Source organism: Sorex araneus, chromosome 6 (genome assembly GCF_027595985.1).
Source record: "Sorex araneus isolate mSorAra2 chromosome 6, mSorAra2.pri, whole genome shotgun sequence".
NCBI classification, from domain to species: Eukaryota; Metazoa; Chordata; class Mammalia; order Eulipotyphla; family Soricidae; genus Sorex; species Sorex araneus.
In genome coordinates this window covers 118,691,591-118,711,022 of record NC_073307.1, presented here as the reverse complement: position 1 = coordinate 118,711,022, position 19,432 = coordinate 118,691,591, and the positions used below count along the sequence as shown (strand labels likewise).

Here is a 19,432-nt window from a genome sequence, read left to right as displayed (position 1 = left end):
GAGCTCTGAACACTGCTGGGTGTGCCCCCCATCTCAAAAAAAAAATTTGCTTAAAAATTAAAAAATCAGTTAAAAAATCAGTCTCACAAACTTCCCAGCACATAGCGCTGAGTATGGCACTCACTACAGCACTTACACTTGCTCTCTACTAGATTGAGAAAGGTACGTCTGGGGCCATAGTGACGGTGTCGTGGGCAGGGCTGTATCCAGCCAGGCCAGCCTCGATCCCTGGCCATGAGCCCTGCCAGGAGTGATCCCCGAGTGCAGAGCCAGAAGTAAGCTCTGAACACAGCTTCAGTGTGGCCCCAAACTCCCACCCCCCCACCCCCCTATAAAAACAAAAGGTATGTTTATTCTTAGCTTGCTACGGGTTTTTTTATATTTTCAGTAACAAATTATTGCCTCATTTATAGGGAATATTATATTAGAATATTCTATGTCTGATTAGTTTTTTGGACACATCCATAGAGGTTTTTATTCTTTTACTTAATACTTAATACTGTATTTAAGCATTAATTTATAATATTTTCTGATATAAAGCTATATTTCCTTTCATAGAATAAAACACACTTAGTACTTTTATAGGCTTATTCAGATTTTTCCCTTTAAATTTTCTTTTTTCCTTTTTTTTTTTTTTTTTTTTTTGGTTTTGTTTGTGGGCCACACCTAGTGCTGCTCAGGGCTTAGTCCTGGCTCTGGGCTCAGGGATCACTCCTGGTGTGCTTGGGGGACCATTTGGGGTGCCGGGGATCGAACCTGGGTTTGACCACATGCAAGACAAGTGCCATACTTATTGAATTATTGCTCTGGCCTCCACATTTTTAAAATTCTCTTTAATCTTACTAAATTTTATATTTGTAGGATTTGCCTATTCCATGTAAACCAGAAAGTGCATCAGTGCAGAATTTTCCTTTTAAAAAAAGGATTTACTGGGGCCGGAGCGATAGCACAGCGGTAGGGCGTTTGCCTTGCACGCGGCCGACCCAGGTTCGATCCCCGGCATCCCATATGGTTCCCCAAGCACTGCCAGGAGTAATTCCTGAGTGCAAAGCCAGGAGTAACCCCTGAGCATCGCTGGGTGTGACCCAAAAAGCAAAAAAATAAATAAATTGTTTTAAAAAAAAAAAGGATTTACTTTTTTAAAAATAGAATTTTTCATTTATAATTTTGTGGAATTTTAAATGATCTCATCTATATGTGTGTAAGTGTCACCACTTCCACCAAAAGCAAAACAAAACAAGACAAAAAAACAGAAGCACATATCTCTTACATATAAGGGGAAAAGAGAAACATAAGAGAACATGGTCAGCGTCAGCAGAACTAAAGATTTTGTCTGGAGGCTGGGGAGCTCAGGAGGGGGAGTGGAGCTTCTAGTAACTGATGGTGTAGTAGTGTCACATTAGAGAGACATGATTTAGTCCCTGATTGCCATAAACCCAAGAGTTGTTAAGATATAGTCGGGCAATCTTTGGGGAGCATCTTTACAGAGGAAATAGCACCCAGGGAAGAAATTGTGTTCTGTTCCTAAAATTTACCTAGAAATTAATAATTACTCAGGGAAATTCAGCTTATGCTGTGCTGTCAATAGCACAGCGGTAGGGCATTCGCCTTTCACGCCGACTACCCGTGTTCGATTCCTCCGCCCCTCTCGGAGAGCCCAGCAAGCTACTGAGAGTATTGCGCCCGCCCAGCAGAGCCTGGCAAGCTACCCGTGGCGTATTCTATATGCCAAACACAGTAACAAATAAGTCTCATAATGAGAGACGTTACTGGTGCCCACTCGAACAAATCGATGAGAAACGGGATGACAGTGACAGTGAATTCAGCTTATATCTAAAATTTGTAACTGAACTTCTGTAACTGAACTGAATTGAGATAAATTCTGTAACTCAGGGGGCCGGAGCGATAGCACAGCGGGTAGGGCGTTTGCCTTGCACGCAGCCAACTCGGGTTCGATCCCCGGCATCCCATATGGTCCCCCAAGCACTGCCAGGAGTAATTCCTGAGTGCAAAGCCAGGAGTAACCCCTGAGCATTGCTGGGTGTGACCCAAAAAGCCAAAAAAAAAAAATTCTGTAACTCATATCATTATGGGGCTCTTAAGCAAATGTTCCTTTTGCACCCTTTTTTTTTTTTGCTGGGTAGTGTGTACACTACCAGTCCCTGATTGCCATAACTACACTACGTGTGTGTGTGTGTGTGTGTGTGTGTGTGTGTGTGTGTGTGTGTGTGTGTGTGTGTGTGGTATGTAGTGACACACTTGGCAGTGCTTAAGACTCATTCCTGACAGCTCAGGGAATCCTCTGCAGTGTCGGGACCAAACCTGGGTCCGCCCATTTGCAAGGAAAACACCCACCTGCGGTACTATTGCTCTGGATTCGACTCCGTTTGATAGACCACTTCCCTGTTTTTGTGGGTTTTGTGGTGGTTAAATATCGGTGTTATACTAAAATTCAAATGAATGGTGACAAAATTATTTCAGGTTATAGTCACTTTTATGGAAGAATGGCTAACATATATTTGAATGAGTTAACTAATTTGTTTAATTTCAAATTAAACTTTTCCAGTTATGAAAAATACTACTTGATATGTTCCCTGTCTCACAACGGAAAGGATCTTTTTAAACCTATTCAATCAAAGAAGGTTGGCACTTATAAGAATTTCTTCTATCTTATTAAATGGGATGAACTGTAAGTGAAATTTCTGGCTTTTTATTCTTTTGTTAAACCCTTTTTTTTCCCCCCTTATGTGTGCTCTAGCTTTCATTTTTATTAGAATTTATATTAAAATTCACTAATTCTGCCATGTTAAAATTTCATCTAGGTAGTCTATAAAACAGTCTGAAATTCTCATTTAAAAATCTGAAATACATGTAAATCTACATTTTAATTTGTCTCTTAAAAATTTGTTGTATTTCAGTCTCCATTTTTTTCTTTAAGTGCAGAAGCATGTCATTTACTCTTAGTCTCTCTCAAAGATACAAGTTTCCTTGGCTGTGACTGTGGCTCCGTGGTGGAGCACATGCCTCTCCTGTGTGCGACCCTTGGCACCACAAGAGCAGCAACAAAAAAAATAAAGACACATACTTAGAGATAATATTCCTAAGATGATATTTTATTAAACTGTTAATATTCACACTGTAGCAGTATATATATGAAACTTGGGTTCATACAGATAAAAAAGAAATGACCCAATAAGTAAGTATTAACAGATAAAATGATTGTCTGTCGTGGTTGTGTTGTTTTGGTCACACTTGGCAGTGCTCGGGCCATTCCTGACTCGGGTGACCTCTGGCTGTGCTTGAGGGGGACCATGTGCAGTGTCAGGAATTGGACCCGGGTTGGTTGCATTGTAAAGTGACTTTTAACCTTTTTTTTTTTTTTTTGCACTTACTAAATGGTTCTAATTTTTTTTTCTTTGTTTTTAATTTAGTTGTTTTTATTGCTGTGCTGGGGTGGTAATTACACATCCAGCAGTATCGGGGGAGGGGTGGACACCAGCACCATGTGATGCAGTGCTCCCTGTGCAGTGCTCACATTGAATTGAATCCAGTACCTCTCAGAGGAAAGACATGAGTTCTCCTACTTGAGCCCCAACCCTTGGCCCTCTTTCTGAGTCTTTTGTTGTTCCTGTTATTTTGGGCCACTCTTGGCAGTGATTGTGATCAGGCGAGTGCCCTACCCCTTTCTCTGGCCCTCTTAGTTTTTGAAGTTACAAAAAATAAAGCATGTCTGTGAAAATGACCAAATATACAGAGGGCAAAAAAATGTGACTGTATTTTCAACACCCTCTTGTGGCCTCCTTTGAGTGATCACAATTGGCCTTTCATATTCTTTCAGACTTAGAAAGTGTGCATTGGCAGGTCTGCATGTCATATTGTGTAGATATGTACACATACACTTCATCCTTACTAAACTCCCAATTTTCCGTAAAGGAAACAAACCTTGAAGGAAAACACACAAACAACATAGTAGTATGTTGTCTAGATATTGACATTGCAATGTGTGAGTAAAGGCCAGTAACAGAATTTCAAGGTTTTTAATATTTTAAAATTTTTAGCGTTTGAGCAGTGTTCATGGCTTACTCCTAACTCTGTGCTCGGGCTTTACTCTGGCAGGGGTCAGGGCTCTGTGGGTCGAGCACAGTCAGCAGGTGCCTCACACCTGTAACTTGCTCTGTGGTCCCATAAAATTTCTATAGTACAAGTTAGGCAAGCTTATAGTTAGCCGAAGGTTACTCAGGATTCAAGAGTGTTTGATAAATTTGTCTTATTATGGGTTAAAAATTGTCAGCCTTATTATTGGCTAAACTAAGTATTGAGTCTCTTTGTCCTCTATATTAATACTTTTTTTCCCCCCTCGTAGAATCATTTTTCCCATCCAGATATCACAATTGCCATTAGAATCACTTCTTCACCTCACTCTTTTTGGAATTTTAAATCAAAGCAGTGGAAGTTCCCCTGATTCTAATAAGCAGAGAAAGGGACCAGAAGCTTTGGGCAAAGTTTCTTTACCTCTCTTTGACTTTAAGCGGTAAGTATGAGTTATGATGAGTTATTGTAGACATGGCTTCTTGTATTGGAATCGGTTTGCTAATAGGGTGGAGAATATTATATGAGATAGTGTCTTCCTTAGCTTTCCCAGTGTCTTCCTTAGCTTTCCTGGTGTAATGAAGGGAAGCGTTTCAGAGCTACAGACCAGAGGAAGCCAATATTCTGCGATAGTTTGAATATCCATAATCAAATAATCACACAGAAAAGCAGCACCCTGCTCACTGTGTCTCTTATGTAAAGCACTGTATATTACTGGTATAATTCCACAGTTCTAAAAGTTCATCATATGTGCAAAATCTTATTTTATACCTGGGGTTTAGGAATTCCTCTTGAGTTTGTGCCCCTTCATAACCAATGGAATAATATAATCTAAGATGGCCTTTCAGCTGATAATTTTGATTGTTTTAAATAATAATATGTTCCTTTAGACTATCAGGAGTCTTCCTAAGTGAAAAAAATTAGTTTAGTAAACCTGCAGTATGTTTTAAACAGTGCATGATTATGTTTTGGGTAGTGATATGCATAGCACATTAGTATGCTAACATATCTCACCATCACAGTTATGAAGTCATTTGTCTTTAACAATAGTGTTAACTAATAACAGACACATTGTATTAATTATTTACTAGGTGTTAGTCTGCTATACATGTATCCTTACATCATACCAACAGCCCTATGAAGGTATACATTTGTTGTCCTTCTTTAACAAAGGAGAAAATCAGTGTATAGAGAACTTAGATAATTTGCCAGACAACTCTTAGATAAGTCTTAGAATTGGAATTTGAATCTGAGTGGTTTTTAGCTCTCTAGTCTTGTATTTATTATCTTACACGGCCATTTTCAGATTTATTTGCTACCTTGGTGCTTTCAATTTTCATTTTCTTTTTTCCTTTTTTAATTTTTGGCCAACACCCAGTGATGTTCAGGGCTTACTCCCGGCTCTGCACTCAGGAATCACTCCCGGTAGGGCTCTGGGATTGTATTGGATGCCAGGGATTCACCCTGGGTTGGCCGCTTGCAAGGCAAACGGCCTATCCACTGTACTATTGCTACAGCCTCCCACTTTTCATTTTCTTTACCATGTCTCTTGAAACATTTGTCCCATGAGACAGTTGGAAAAGAATTTAATAATTGATCTGTTTAATATGTGATAGGGCAAATATTTTAACATTAAAGCAATTAAAAATTAGAATGAAATATTTTAATCTGCCTCTTTTTTTCTTAAATGACGAGCACAGACTGATTTTGTTATTTATCAAAATCATACAATGTTCATAACTCAGCAAATTTTGCTCTTGACATATGCTTTTCCTGTGTATTTAAATGTGGGAGTTTTCCCTGTATTTTTCTTATATTTGAGATGGCAGTGTAGAAAATGATCTGCCTTTATGTACAATTTAATCAGCTATTGACATAATTCTAAGCCAATAAAGGCTGGAGAAACTATGTTAGCGATTACTATCAATAATGTTGTAAAATATGATTCAAAACTATTCTAAAAAAGAATACTTGCCAGCCAAAAATGTCCTCGGACATTGCCAAATGTTCCCTGGAGGCAGAATCATTCTCGGCTAAAAATTATTACTTTGGGGGCTGGAGCGATGGCATAGCGGGTAGGGCATTTACCTTGCACGTGGCCGACCCGCATCCCATATGGTCCCCTGAGCACCGCCAGGAGTAATTCCTGAGTGCATGAACCAGGAGTAACCCCTGTGCATCACCGGGTGTGACCCAAAAAGAAAAAAAAAATTATTACTTTGGGGGCCAAAGAGCTAGTACAGGGCTAAGGCATTTGCTGTGCAAGTAGCGCCCCCGGTTCCGTCCCCAACGCCATGTGACTCTCCATGCACAGCCAGGAGTACTTCCTGAGCACAGAGCCACGAGTAAGCTCTGAGCACTGCCATGTAAGAACCCCCCCCCCCAAAAAAAAAAAGCTATTGATTTTGGGCTTAGGGTTACAGATCAGTCATAGAATTCTGCTGTACTTTTTGTATAAAGGTCCGGGTTTGATCTCTGAAACTATAACAGCAAGAGCAACAGGAAAACCAAAAATTGGTATTGATTTTCACAGTGGTTATGAATGCCTGTTATAAACCATTCAGTGATTAACTTTTCTAGAATTTAAAGTGTTTGATTTAGACTCATAACACCTAAACAGAGTGGTTCTTTTAACATCATAGAACAAAAAAAGCAAATAATGTATTTCTCTCTTTGAGGTAATAGCAGATAGTATACAGTGCCACCTATAAGGTCTTAAGTATTCTTGCCATATAAATAACTCTTAATCAGATTAAGCCTCTAAATCTAGCAACTACTTTATAGAAAACAAAGGAAAACAAAGGGACATACTAAAGGACATGCAAGCAGAAAATTCTTAGGACAAAAGCCCTGGTTTGTTCAGTGGCAGAGAGAAAGAATGTCTCAGTTAAAACTAGAAAATCAAGATTTTTCTGTACAGGGGGCTGGGTAGAAAGTTTAGACTTTGCAGGCCATGGAATTCATCTTAACTATAAAACCATGGGCAAAAACAGGAATAGATACTGTCAGTTATTTTAGAAATGATAATGGTATTGTACCACTGTATATTTTAGAACAAAAATGTTTGTTATATTATTTAGAGATTTACAGATGGAATACCAGAATTTTTCTTTATGTAATTGACGGTTAGGGTGGTTTTTAAAATGACAGTCTAGAGTGTATCAAAGCTTTATTTATTTTAGTTTTTCTTCCCATTTGCCTTAATTATCCTCGTTCGACAACCAAGGGTCACACACCGTAGGCTCACACATTCTGAGCTATGGCCCTTATAGGGTTTGCATATCAGATTGCAGTGCTCATAGACTCAGCCAAGTTTCTCAGCAGCATTTTCATTACTTGGAGTTGTGATGCTTGCCAGGGGTCCCTGTGATGCTCACACAAATGCTTGCCAGGGTTGATGCTTTCTGGCCGCAGCATCCACACATGTTTTCAGCAGTGGTGCTCACTGGGATGGCAGCCCTTGGGTGGTGCTTACATAATGCCTCACCCCTGGCTGTGCAGCCAGAAAATTAGGGTGCTTGGAGTCACAGAGAGCAGAGCTTCCAGGATTGTACTGTCTTATGGGACTAGGGATTTGAACTTGTGACCATATGCCTGCAGTTCAGTCCCGTTGTCACTGAGCTGTTCCTCCAGGCTGTGCATGAAATATTTAAGGGCAGTTAACCTGTCAAGAGAAAACATTAGCAGTAGACTCAGTTTAGGCACTGGAGAGAGAGTAGAGCAGGCAGGTAGTGCTTTCCTTACTATGGCTCACCTGGGTTCAATTTTGGCACCCTCCAATGGTCCCCCAAGACTGCGACTGCCAGGATTAATCTCTGAGCACAGTCAGGAGTAAGCCCTGAGTACTGCCAGGTGTGACTCAAAATTCAAGGGTGGGGGAGGAAGCAAATAGACCCAGTTTCTAGAAGGATATTTATTCAGGAATCACTCCTGGAGGTGCTGAGAAAACCATATGTGGTGCCAGGGATTGAACCTAAGTCAGCCACATGAAAGGCAAGTGCCCTACCCTCTGTACTATCACTCTGGTCCCTGTTCTTTGGTGTTTGGTTCACACCTTGCAGTGCCCAGGGCTTATTCCTGGCTCTGTGCTCAGGCCTTATGTGGTGCTGGGGATTGAACCTGGGTCAGCTGCATGCGAAGCAAGCACTTTACCCATTGTACTATTTCTCTGCTCCCTAAGCCACACACACACAAAAATGTGTAATCTCGGTTCAATCTCCAGTACCACAATTTCTCCCAGATAGCTAGGAACGACCTCCAAGTACCAAGGATCATATGCTCCAGCCACCTGATTTTGTAAATAATAGGTTTGTTAGAACACAGTGCAGATGGTCATTTATGTGTAGTTCGTGGCTACTTTTTTTTTTTTTTTTTGCTTTTCGGGTCACACCCAAAAAGTACAGGGGTTACTCCTGGCTTATACACTCAGGAATTACTCCTGGCGGTGCTCAGGGGACCATATGGGATGCTGGGAATCGAACCCAGATCAGCTGCGTGCAAGGCAAACGCCCTACCAGCTGTTGTGGCTACTTTTATTCTACAGCAAAGTTGAGTCTGTAGTAGACCCACCCAGGATGCCAAAATTATTTACTAATCTGGTTCTTTACAGAGTTTTCTGACATCTAGTTTAGAACATGAACAGTGCTTCTCATTGCAAATGATCAGTGCTTTGCCACTAAGTATGCACTGGTTTTCTTGACATGTGTTGGTTTTTTTTTCCCTTCATGGTAAAAGTCAGGGAGTATTCTGTAACCTGGATCACCACATTAAAATGGTTTTCTTTGTAGATGATTTTCTTTTTTTTTTTTTTTTTTTTTTTTTGGTTTTTGGGTCACACCTGGCGATGCACAGGGGTTACTCCTGGCTCTTCACTCAGGAATTACTCCTGGCGGTGCTCAGGGGACCATATGGGATGCTGGGATTAGAACCCGGGTCGGCCGCGTGCAAGGCAAACGCCCTACCCGCTGTGCTATCGCTCCAGCCCCTCTTTGTAGATGATTTTCAAAGCTATTCTTCATCTTTTTATGTAAGATGTTTTGGGGACAAGTGACTCTCAGATCTTTCCCCATCTATCATTTCTCCTTAACCCATTCCTTCAAAGACACGTCCTTTTATTCCTCCTCACTTTTTCCAGCCTCTGCACTTCAGTACGTTTGTCTCAGCACACTGTAGGGATCTCCTGGTATATAATCATCTTTTTTATTATGCAGAGAAGGCTTAGTAAATGGACAAATTCTAAAATTACAAATCTAGTTCCCTTCTTTGGGAGTTTGGAATGTACTTTTAAAATGGAAACATGTTAACTCTTCTGCTTACGTTCATAAAGGTTTTTAACATGTGGAACTAAGCTTCTTTATCTTTGGACTTCATCACATACGAATCCTGTTTCTGGAACAATTCCCAAAAAAGGATATGTGATGGAAAGAATAGTATTACAGGTAATAGTTCTTCCTGACATTGGCTTTAAGTTCTATCTCTAATGTATATATCATGATCAGGATTGTTGGATTTTGTTTTTGCTTTTGTTTTTTTTTGGGGGGTCACACCCAGCGATGCACAAGGGTTACTCCTGGCTCTGCACTCAGGAATTACCCCTAGCGGTGCTCAGGGGACAATATAGGATGCTGGGAATTGAACCCAGGTTGGCCACGTGCAAGGCAAACGCCCTACCCTTTGTGCTATTGCTCCAGCCCCCAGGGTTGTTGTTAAGTCTAATTAATTTTGTTTAGTTTTAGTGTCTCTCTTCAATTTAATTTATTTAAATTAAATTGATTTATTTTTATTTAATTTATTTAGGGTGGGAGGTGGTTTGGACTCAAGGGGACTATTTCTGACTTGGTACTTGAAGGTCACTCCTAGCTATTTGGGAGAAATTAAAGTACTGAGGATTGGACCATTCCTCCTACATGCTAGTGATCCAGCCCATTGAAGTATCCCTCTAGCCTCTGTTTTCAATTTAAATATCAATAAGCTAGTTTCTATTTTTAGAAATAGTGAAAAATACATTATACACATTCCAAGCAATATACATGCTATTAAAAATTACCAGCAATGGAAATTTGGTTTGATAATTAGTCTAAAAATCACCTTAACGGGGCTGGAGAGATAGTACAGCAGGAGGTGCTTGTTTTGCATGCGGCCAGCTTGGGCTTTATCCCTGCACCCCATATGGTCCCCTGAGCACCGCTGGAAATGATCCTTGAGTGCAGAGCCAGGGTTAAGCCCTGAACACCTCTAGGTATGGCCTAACCCCCTCCTGCCCCACCCCCCTAAGAAACCACCTTAATAGCTAAGAAAAAAAATTGTTTTCAAAAATAAGAAGTTATTATGGCAAATATGTTTAATGTGGGAAATACATGGAGTTTTAAAAAGCTTTCAACTCTTAAACTTTTAAGGTTGATTTTCCTTCTCCTACATTTGACATCATTTATACTACTCCACAAGTTGACAAAAGTATCATGCAGCAACACAAGTTAGAAACACTGGAGAATGACATCAAAGGAAAACTTCTTGATATTCTTCACAGAGACTCATCTTTTGGGTATAGTACATTGATTCTTTTTACTCCTGTGGTTTTGTTTTGCCTGTTTCAATTCTGTTTTGTCTCCTACAGTGTAAAGCTGAAGTTTATGGTTTATTAAATTCTCCGATTTTAATGTCTGGAAACTATATTTGCAGTAAATGTCTATAGATTGATTTATTTAGTCATAATTTATTCCATAGATAAGTAAAGAACCCTTTTATATCAGTAGAAAAGCCAATACTTAGTAATAGACAAAGAACATGAAAAAGTAATTCCTTGGAAAAGTACAATGTCTTTCAGGCATCTAAAAATACCTTTCAGTCATAAAATAAATGTCCAGTTGGGGGCTGGAGCAATAGCACAGTGAGTAGGGCATTTGCCTTGCATGCAGCCGACCCGGGTTCGATTCCCAGCATCCCATATGGTCCCCTGAGCACTGCCAGGAGTAATTCCTGAGTGCGGAGCCAGGAGTAACCCATGTGCATCGCCGGGTATGACCCAAAAAGAAAAAAAAAAGAAAAAAAGTCAAATTGTACAAGGTACCATTTCATGCACATCAGAATTGTGTACATTGAAATGGTCCATACGGTGTTGATGAGGATACAGAAAAATGGGGAATTACCTTATTTGTTGAATTCTAAAAATCTTGGAGAGCAATCTGACAAAATCTGTAAAGGTCACTGTGCATGTTATGAGAGACAGCAATTCAACCTCCAGTGGTATATCTTAGTGGAAATTCTTTTATATTTGCTTCTACTAACAAGCATTTTCATGACAGCATTTATTATTGAAAAACTGATAGGAAATTTTCAATAGGTTATGTTGCAGTTATGTATACAGCTATGTTATATGTACCCAACAGACTACCATGTACCTATTACTAATTAAGTTTTACATATATTATATGTAAATATATACGTAAAAAACATATAATACATATCATGTATACCAATATGTAATATATGTTTGGTGAAGAAGATGAGGAATAGAATAGTGTACATAGAATGTTACCGTTAATGTAAAGGAAATATAATTTCTAGATACATATGTATATACTTCTGCATAAATTAGCTTGGGCATTTGCCGCTGGAAGGGAAATTAGAAGTAGACTTCACTGTGTATCTTTTTTGCAGCATTTGAATTTTTCCAGTATTGCACATAAGATGACTAGTGGCCTGTCTTCTAAAAATGAAAGTAAATGACTAGGTAGTGATGTATTTCATTGATATGAACGTTTATCATTAGGATTAAATTAGAATCTACAAAAGACTTTTTCATTTTGAGTATTTCCCACTAGAGCTATTTAGACCCCTAAAATTTATAATAGCATTTTAATTTTTGCATGACATTTGATTTTATTCATATAAAATAAAGTCCCTGGTATTCCTTAGAGTGTGTTCTTTTACACTCTGATTTCTAGTTCTTGACTCCTGGTTAAAGCTCAACGATTTTTATTATACTTAGCTATCCTTCATTTTTATGACCTAAATTACAGATTAGTATTAATGATTCTCGTACTAAATAGTTGTCTAAAATGAATCATTGAAATTATAACCCATTATGGTATCACTGAAGAGTAATTAATTCTATTTTCTGTGCAGACTTTCTAAAGAAGATAAAGCATTTTTATGGGATAAACGTTATTATTGTCTAAAACATCCAAATTGTCTTCCTAAAGTGCTAGCAAGTGCCCCAAACTGGAAATGGGCTAATCTTAAGAAAACATACACATTGCTTCAGCAGTGGCCTCCGCTGCACCCATTGACTGCATTCGAGCTTCTCGATTCAAAGTAAGTTTACTGTGGAAAAATTCATTTGCTCTCTGTTTCTACAGACAAATCTTTGGTACTGAACTTATTAAAAAGTCGCATCAAACCATTTAAAATTAACCCCAAGGGGCCGGAGCGGTAGTAAATCGGGTAGGGCATTTGCCTTGCAAGAGGGCAACCAGAGTTTCCCAGATTCCCAGCCTCCCATATGGTCCCCTGAGCACCGCCAGGAGTAATTCCTGAGTGCAGAGCCAGGAGTAACCCCTGAGCATCACCGGATGTGACCCAAAAAACCAAAAAAAATTTTTCTTAATTAAAAACAAAACAAAAAACAACTAACCTCCGAAACAGAGGTTGTAAGTCTTTTGTTGTTAGTTTTGTTTTGAGACTGCTACCCATGCCTTACCCCAGGCTCTGAGCTCAGTGATCACTCTTGGTGGGACTTGGAGAGATGTCACGTGGTGCTGGGATCAAACCCAAGTTTTTTGGGTGCCGGGCAAATGCCTTACCTGCTATACTCTCTCTGACCCCAGAGAAGCTGAAAATTTTGAATAATTTTATTTTAATGTTTTAGGCTGAGTAATTCAAGCTTGAATTTTTTAATATTAAATTTAGTTTGCCTTACTCCTGGCTCTGCTCTCAGAGATCACTCCTGATGGTGCTCAAGGGACTATATGTGGTTCTGGAATAGAACAGGATCTACCGTCTACAAGACAAGAGCTTTAACTTCAGTAGGGCTGGAGCTATAGCACAGCCCTTGCATGTGGCCAACCTGGGTTCGATTCCCAGCATACCATATGGTCCCCCAAACACCGCCAGGAGTAATTCCTGAGTGCAGAGCCAGGAGTAACCCCTGAGCATTGCTGGGTGTGACCCAAAAAGAAAAAAGAAACCGTCTGTATGTCCTTTTGGCCTATGATTTTATTTTTATCTTAGCAGGGGTGGGGGCCGTACCTGGTGGTGCTCAGGGTTTACTCTTGGCTCTGTGCTCAGGGACCACTCCTGGTGGGGCCATATGGAGTTCTGGGGATCAGTCTAAAGTTGGCCGTGCACAAGGCAAGCACCTACCCCTCTATTCTATCTCTCTGGTCCTGTGGCCTCCAAAATTGATCTTTCATCTAGCCAGTAAGATTTTCTTTCTTTAAAAAGATATAATGAAAATAAGGACCAAGAGATAGTGGGTAAGTCACTTACAGTGGGAAAGACACTCTGCCTTGGATGCCGCTGACGTGGATTCTATCCCCAGCCCCATGTATGGTCCCTGAGCACTGAAATAGGAGTCAGTGCTGAACAACACTGGGTATGACCCAAAGAAGAAACATACACAGTCCTTTGAATAAATAATTTTTTATTATTCTTTAATAGGAATAGATTGAAATTGTGCTTTCCAGAACTAGCTTCCCTAAGAAATCACTGTTAAATCTTCATTTGTTGGCACTCTTCTAGATTTGCTGACCAGGAAGTGAGGTCTCTGGCTGTGAGCTGGATTGAGGCTATTAGTGATGATGAACTTACAGATCTTCTTCCACAATTTGTACAGGTAAGTTTTTGGTCTTTTCACTAGGTCGGTTACCTATTAAACTTACTCTCCCCATGGCTTTTAAGACTAGGAAATAAAAAAAAATAAGAGTAGGGAACCCGAGGATTCAAAAAAGCACAGAAATGACATCTGTACCTATATGTTCATTGCAGCACTGTTCACAATAGCCAAAATCTGGAAACAACCCAAGTGCCCTAGAACAGATGACTGGTTAAAGAAGCTTTGGTACATCTACACAATGGAATACTATGCAGCTGTTAGGAGAGATGAAGTCATGAAATTTGCTTATGAATGGATAGACATGGAAAGGGAAAGACATAGAAGGACTGCACTCATTTGTGGACTAGAGTAACATCACATGAGGCTGACACCCAAGGACAGTAGATACAAGGGCCAGGAGGATTGCCCCATAGCTGGAAGATTGCTTCATGAGCAGAGGGGAGAAGGCAGATGGAATAGAGAAGGGATCACTAAGAAAATGATGGCTGGAGGTATCAGTCGGGATGGGAGATGCATGCCAAAAGTAGATAATGGACCAAACATGATGACCTCTCAGTGTCTGTGTTGCAAGCTATAATGCCCAAAAATAGAGTATGGGGAATATTGTCTGCCATGGAGGCAGGGGGAGGGTGGGAAAGGGGGGGTATACCCGGGATATTGGTGGTGGGGAATGTGCACTGGTGGAGGGATGGGTGTTTGATCATTGTGAGATTGTAACCCAAACATGAAAGCTTGTAACACTCTCATGGAGATTCAATTTAAAAAAAACAAAAACAAAAAAAAGAGTAGGGAACCTCATAAGGGATCCCTCTTCTGGGTCTTTTGTTTTGTTTGGGGCCACACCTGGCAGTGCTCAGTCCTTCCTCCTGGATCTTTGCTCATATTACCACTCCTGGTGAGGCAGAGGGTCTATATGTAGTGCCAGGCTTCCAACACAAGTTGGAAGTATACAAGGCAAGTGCCTGAACATTGTACTACATCTCTCCATCCCGCCCCCTCTTTCTGTTTTCATTTAAAAATGCTTTTGTAGGGGCCAGAGAGATAGTACAGCAGGTAAGGCATGTCTTCCATGCACACAACACAGATTCGATCCCCAGCAGCCCGTATGGTCACCCAAGCACCATCAGGAGTGATCACTGAGTACAGAGCCAGGAATAATCCCTGAGCATTGCCAGGTGTGATCAAAAATGCAGAAAATTTAAAAATAAAAATGCTATTGTAGCATTGAAATGCTAAGGTAAATTAAAATTGATTTAATGTGAACTTTTCCCCATTATTGACAGCTTCCACATACTAAATATATCTGGATTTTTAACCTTACAAATGCTGTAAATTCTTAGAACAAATCAGACTGGAGCTGTTAGCTGATTTTTCTTTCCTGACTACTTAAACATAGCTAACAAGTGGTATTATTCACAGGTTTATGTATAACTATTTAATTTTTATTAGTAAAGTAAATTTTATGATATATTTTATGATGTGAGTTAAGTACCATCTCTTATCAGCAAGAGTAATACTTCAGGGGCTGGAACAGTAATACAGTGGCATTTGCCTTGCACAATTCCTGAGTGCAGAGCCAGGAATAACCCCTGAGCATCACTGGATATGACCCAAAAAGCAAAAAAAAAAAAAAAAAGAGTAATACTTAACATCATTTCTTTTATAAGCCTATGTAGTATAAGATTGGCCACTAATATTTCTTATTTTTCTTTGTATGTAGGCTTTGAAATACGAAATTTACCTGAATAGTTCTTTATTGCGCTTCCTTCTGTCCAGAGCTTTGGGAAATATACGCATAGCACATAGTTTATATTGGTAAGATTTACAATTTCCTGAGTTCTTTATTTCCTTTTCTATTACTTTCAGAGAAAACGCTGAAAAAGTCTAAATGTTATACTCACATTACTTACATGGTTCCTGTAAGTAATATTATGTGGAGGGTAAATTTTTATGCTAAAATATTTTTTGCATTTAAAAACAAATACTACAGGGGCCGAAGCGATAGCACAGCGGGTAGGGCGTTTGCCTTGCATGCGGCCGACCCAGGTTCGATCCCCGGCATCCCATATGGTTCCCCAAGCAATGCTAGGAGTAATTCCTGAGTGCAAAGCCAGGAGTAAACCCTCAGCATCTCTGGGTGTGACCAAAAAAAATAAATAAATAAAAATAAATGCTACAAAGACATTTGTCATGATAGAGCTCTTATTGTAGATACATTTTTATTTGTTTCGATATCTTAAAAGAAATTCCTGGGGGCTGGAGTGATAGCACAGCGGGTAGGGCCTTTGCCTTGCACGCAGCCAACCCGGGTTCGATTCCCAGCATCCCATATGGTCCCCCGAGCACCGCCAGGAGTAATTCCTGAGTGCATGAGCCAGGAGTGACCCCTGTGCATTGCCGGGTGTGACCCAAAAACCAAAAAAAAAAGAGATTCTTGAGTACCAGAAATTAAACTCATTACAGTGACGTTTGAGAAAGATGCTCAGAAGTGGCTGACAAGTATTTTGCTGTATTAGGCTTCTCAAGGATGCGCTGCATGACGCACACTTTGGAGCTCGCTATGAGCTTGTGTTGGGTGCTCTGCTCTCAGTAGGAGGAAAACGGCTCAGAGAAGAACTTCTGAAGCAGACAAAACTTGTGCAGCTTTTAGGAGGAGTCGCGGAGAAAGTAAGGCAAGCTAGTGGATCAACCAGACAGGTATGTACCCGTAAGAGGCAACATAAATATTTTGGAGTTAAAGTAACCTTACGTACGGAAATATTTTTTTCTTCCTTTTGTGTGTCCAATATCTTTGGTCTTTTTGAAAGTGGTTTCATATATTTTAAGGTGCTTTACAAATTCATATCAGCTTTAGAATCATCAGTTTCTAGAGCAATAGCAAGCTGGAATTTTGCTTAAGATTAAGATTACATACAGCTAAACTTGTAGAAAATGGACTGTTTACAACTACTGGGTCTTTCTGACCCATGTCACTGTTTATTTTACCATAGTTTAGATCTTCCTTAATTTTCTCCGGCACTATTTTATAATTTAGCTTTTAGTTCTCGTCTTTCCTAAGTGTAATCCCTAAGCATTTCATATCTTAGATACTATTTTAAATGGTATTGCTTCTGTAAAATTTTACTGCTTACCATTCTTATCTAGTAATACAGTTGATAATTACATTCTGACTTTTTCCCAGCAAACTTGGCCACCTATTTTATTAGGTCCAGGTAGTTTCATAATTATGTAGATTTTGTATAGCCTACCTCAAAAGCAAAGCTTTTTAATTCCCATACTTACTCCTTTCTATTGAGAATAGTCCTCTTGGACTGGAGTGACAGTGCAGCAGGTAGAGCACTTACCTTGCGTGCTTGCTGACCCAGGTTCTGCTAACTGAGCTATCCTGATCCTCCATTCTATTCTTGTTTGTTTTTGTTTTTTTGCTTTTTGGGTCACACCTGGCGATGCACAGGGGTTACTCCTGGCTCTGCTCTCAGGAGTTACCCCTGGCGGTGCTCAGGGGACCATATGGGATGCTGGGACTCAAACCTGGGTTGGCCACATGCAAGGCAAACGCCCTCCCCGCTGTGCTATCGCTCCAGCCCCTCTCCATTCTACTCTTTACCCCTCCCTCATCTGCCTTGTGCTGGGGTGGAACTCTGCTCTCCAGCCGTAAGGCATGTGCACTACCACATTCCCAGCCTGGAGGATGCCAGGATAGAAGCCAAGCTGGCTGCATACAAGGCTAGTGCCTTAACCACCTGTCCTACCTCTCTGGCCCTGTTCTAAGGTTTTAATAGAAAAATACATAGTGTTGAGGTAAGACCTACATAAAAATATCATAGGTATTTTTAAGTTATAGTTAAACTGGTTTATGTTTTCTAGTATAATTACAATGTTACATGACAATACTACTATTTAGTTTCAGAAAATTCACACCAAAATAAAGCTTGTACCCACTAACCACTCCCTCACTTTCACCTCCTCCCACCCCCTTGTAAGAAACAATCTGCTTTTATTCTATGGATTTGTCTTATTTTAGGCATTTTATTTAAGTGGATTCATATAATTTATAGCCTTTTATGTCTAATTTCTTTCATTTAGGCTAGTATTTTAAAGGCTCATTTTATTCCTTTTTTTTTTTCCTTCTCCTTAAAATGGGTCACACCCAATGATGCTCAGAGCTTATTCCTGGCTCTGCACTCAGGAATTACTCCTAGCAGTGCTTGGAGGACCATATGGCATGCCAGGAATTGAATCTGGGCCGGCTATATGCAAGGCAAATGCCCTTTGCCCTGTGCTATCACTCCAGCTCCTCAGACGTTTATTTTCCCATCTTCCTTTGCCTGTATTGCTATTGTCATTGCAATGATGAGGGCCATGAACTCTTGATTGTGGTGCTTACTAGAGGTCTGGCACATCTGGTTGTAGTCCTCGCACACCTGAGATGCTTTCCATGCATCACTAAGTGCTCACACATGTGCACCATGTATGGCAATGACTATTGTGCTCCTCCATCTTTAGTTATGGTGCCCGGAGATCACAATTTCATCGCAGCATGCTCAGCACACGTGGGCATCATTGGAACTCAAACTCAAGCCTCACTTCTATAATGCAGACGCTTTGGGCCCTGAGCCATTCCTCCGCACCTCTTTGTATTGTTTAAACCAGGAGCTCAGACTCCTTATAATTTTGTCTTTTTTTCTCAGGGCTTACTCCTGGCTCTGTGCCAGAATCACTCCTGGTGGGGCTCAGAGGACCATATGTGGTACCAAGGATCTCACCAGGAGAGGCCACATGCAAGGCATATGCCTTGCCCGCTGTAATATCTCTCTGGCCCCTAGCTGGGTTTTTAAAAAACTGGATGCACATCAGCTTGTTCTTTAAGCCCATGTTCTTTCTTGAACATATATTTCCTTTCTGTCTTTTTACATCTTTCTAAGCAAGTTTCATTCAATAAAAACTATCTTGCTTCGCTAGAATAAATCAAACTGGGTACTCCTATTTTGTTATCTTAAAAATAGGCCTCAGTTTCATTATGTATTTACCATTTTCTTTTTTTTTCTAGGTGGTTCTCCAAAGAAGTATGGAAAGAGTACAGACCTTTTTCCAAAAAAATAAATGCCGTCTCCCTCTAAATCCAAGTCTTGTGGCAAAAGAACTAAATATTAAGGTGATACATAAAATACAATTTTATATTAAATTTCAAAATAATGTTTAGGAGGAAAGCAAATAGATTGGTGTGTTTGAGGCAGATGTGGGTAAAACCTATTTAGTTTGACTATAAGTATGGATGTTTGTTTAAGATCAAGGTTTACCTTGGTTTTGTTGTTTTTTTGTTTGTTTGTTTGTTTTTTGCTTTTTGGGTCATACCCAAAAAAGTGCACAGGGGTCACTCCTGGCTCTGCACTCAGGAATTATCCTTGGTGGTGCTCAGGTACCATATGGGATGCTAGGAATCAAACACAGGTCGGCTGCGTGCAAGGCAAGCACCCTACCCACTATGCTATTGCTCCAGCCCCGTACCTC

At 40.1% G+C, this 19,432-nt stretch overlaps 1 protein-coding gene and 1 pseudogene across 2 annotated transcripts in view; one reads left to right on the top strand and one right to left on the bottom strand.

Moving 5' to 3' along the window:
• LOC129405543 (uncharacterized) overlaps window positions 1-19,432 on the bottom strand; it is a 468,293-nt pseudogene that overhangs the window by 88,183 nt on the left and 360,678 nt on the right.
• The window catches only part of PIK3C2A (phosphatidylinositol-4-phosphate 3-kinase catalytic subunit type 2 alpha), a 113,186-nt gene that overhangs the window by 62,799 nt on the left and 30,955 nt on the right, over window positions 1-19,432 (top strand). For both annotated transcript variants that reach the window (XM_055141271.1, XM_055141272.1), the window contains exons 12-20: window positions 2,567-2,689; window positions 4,364-4,531; window positions 9,416-9,527; window positions 10,485-10,630; window positions 12,214-12,402; window positions 13,828-13,921; window positions 15,642-15,736; window positions 16,438-16,618; window positions 18,972-19,076. In XM_055141271.1, coding sequence (XP_054997246.1) covers window positions 2,567-2,689; window positions 4,364-4,531; window positions 9,416-9,527; window positions 10,485-10,630; window positions 12,214-12,402; window positions 13,828-13,921; window positions 15,642-15,736; window positions 16,438-16,618; window positions 18,972-19,076 — 1,213 coding nt within the window. The remainder of the gene's footprint in view (window positions 1-2,566; window positions 2,690-4,363; window positions 4,532-9,415; window positions 9,528-10,484; window positions 10,631-12,213; window positions 12,403-13,827; window positions 13,922-15,641; window positions 15,737-16,437; window positions 16,619-18,971; window positions 19,077-19,432) is intronic.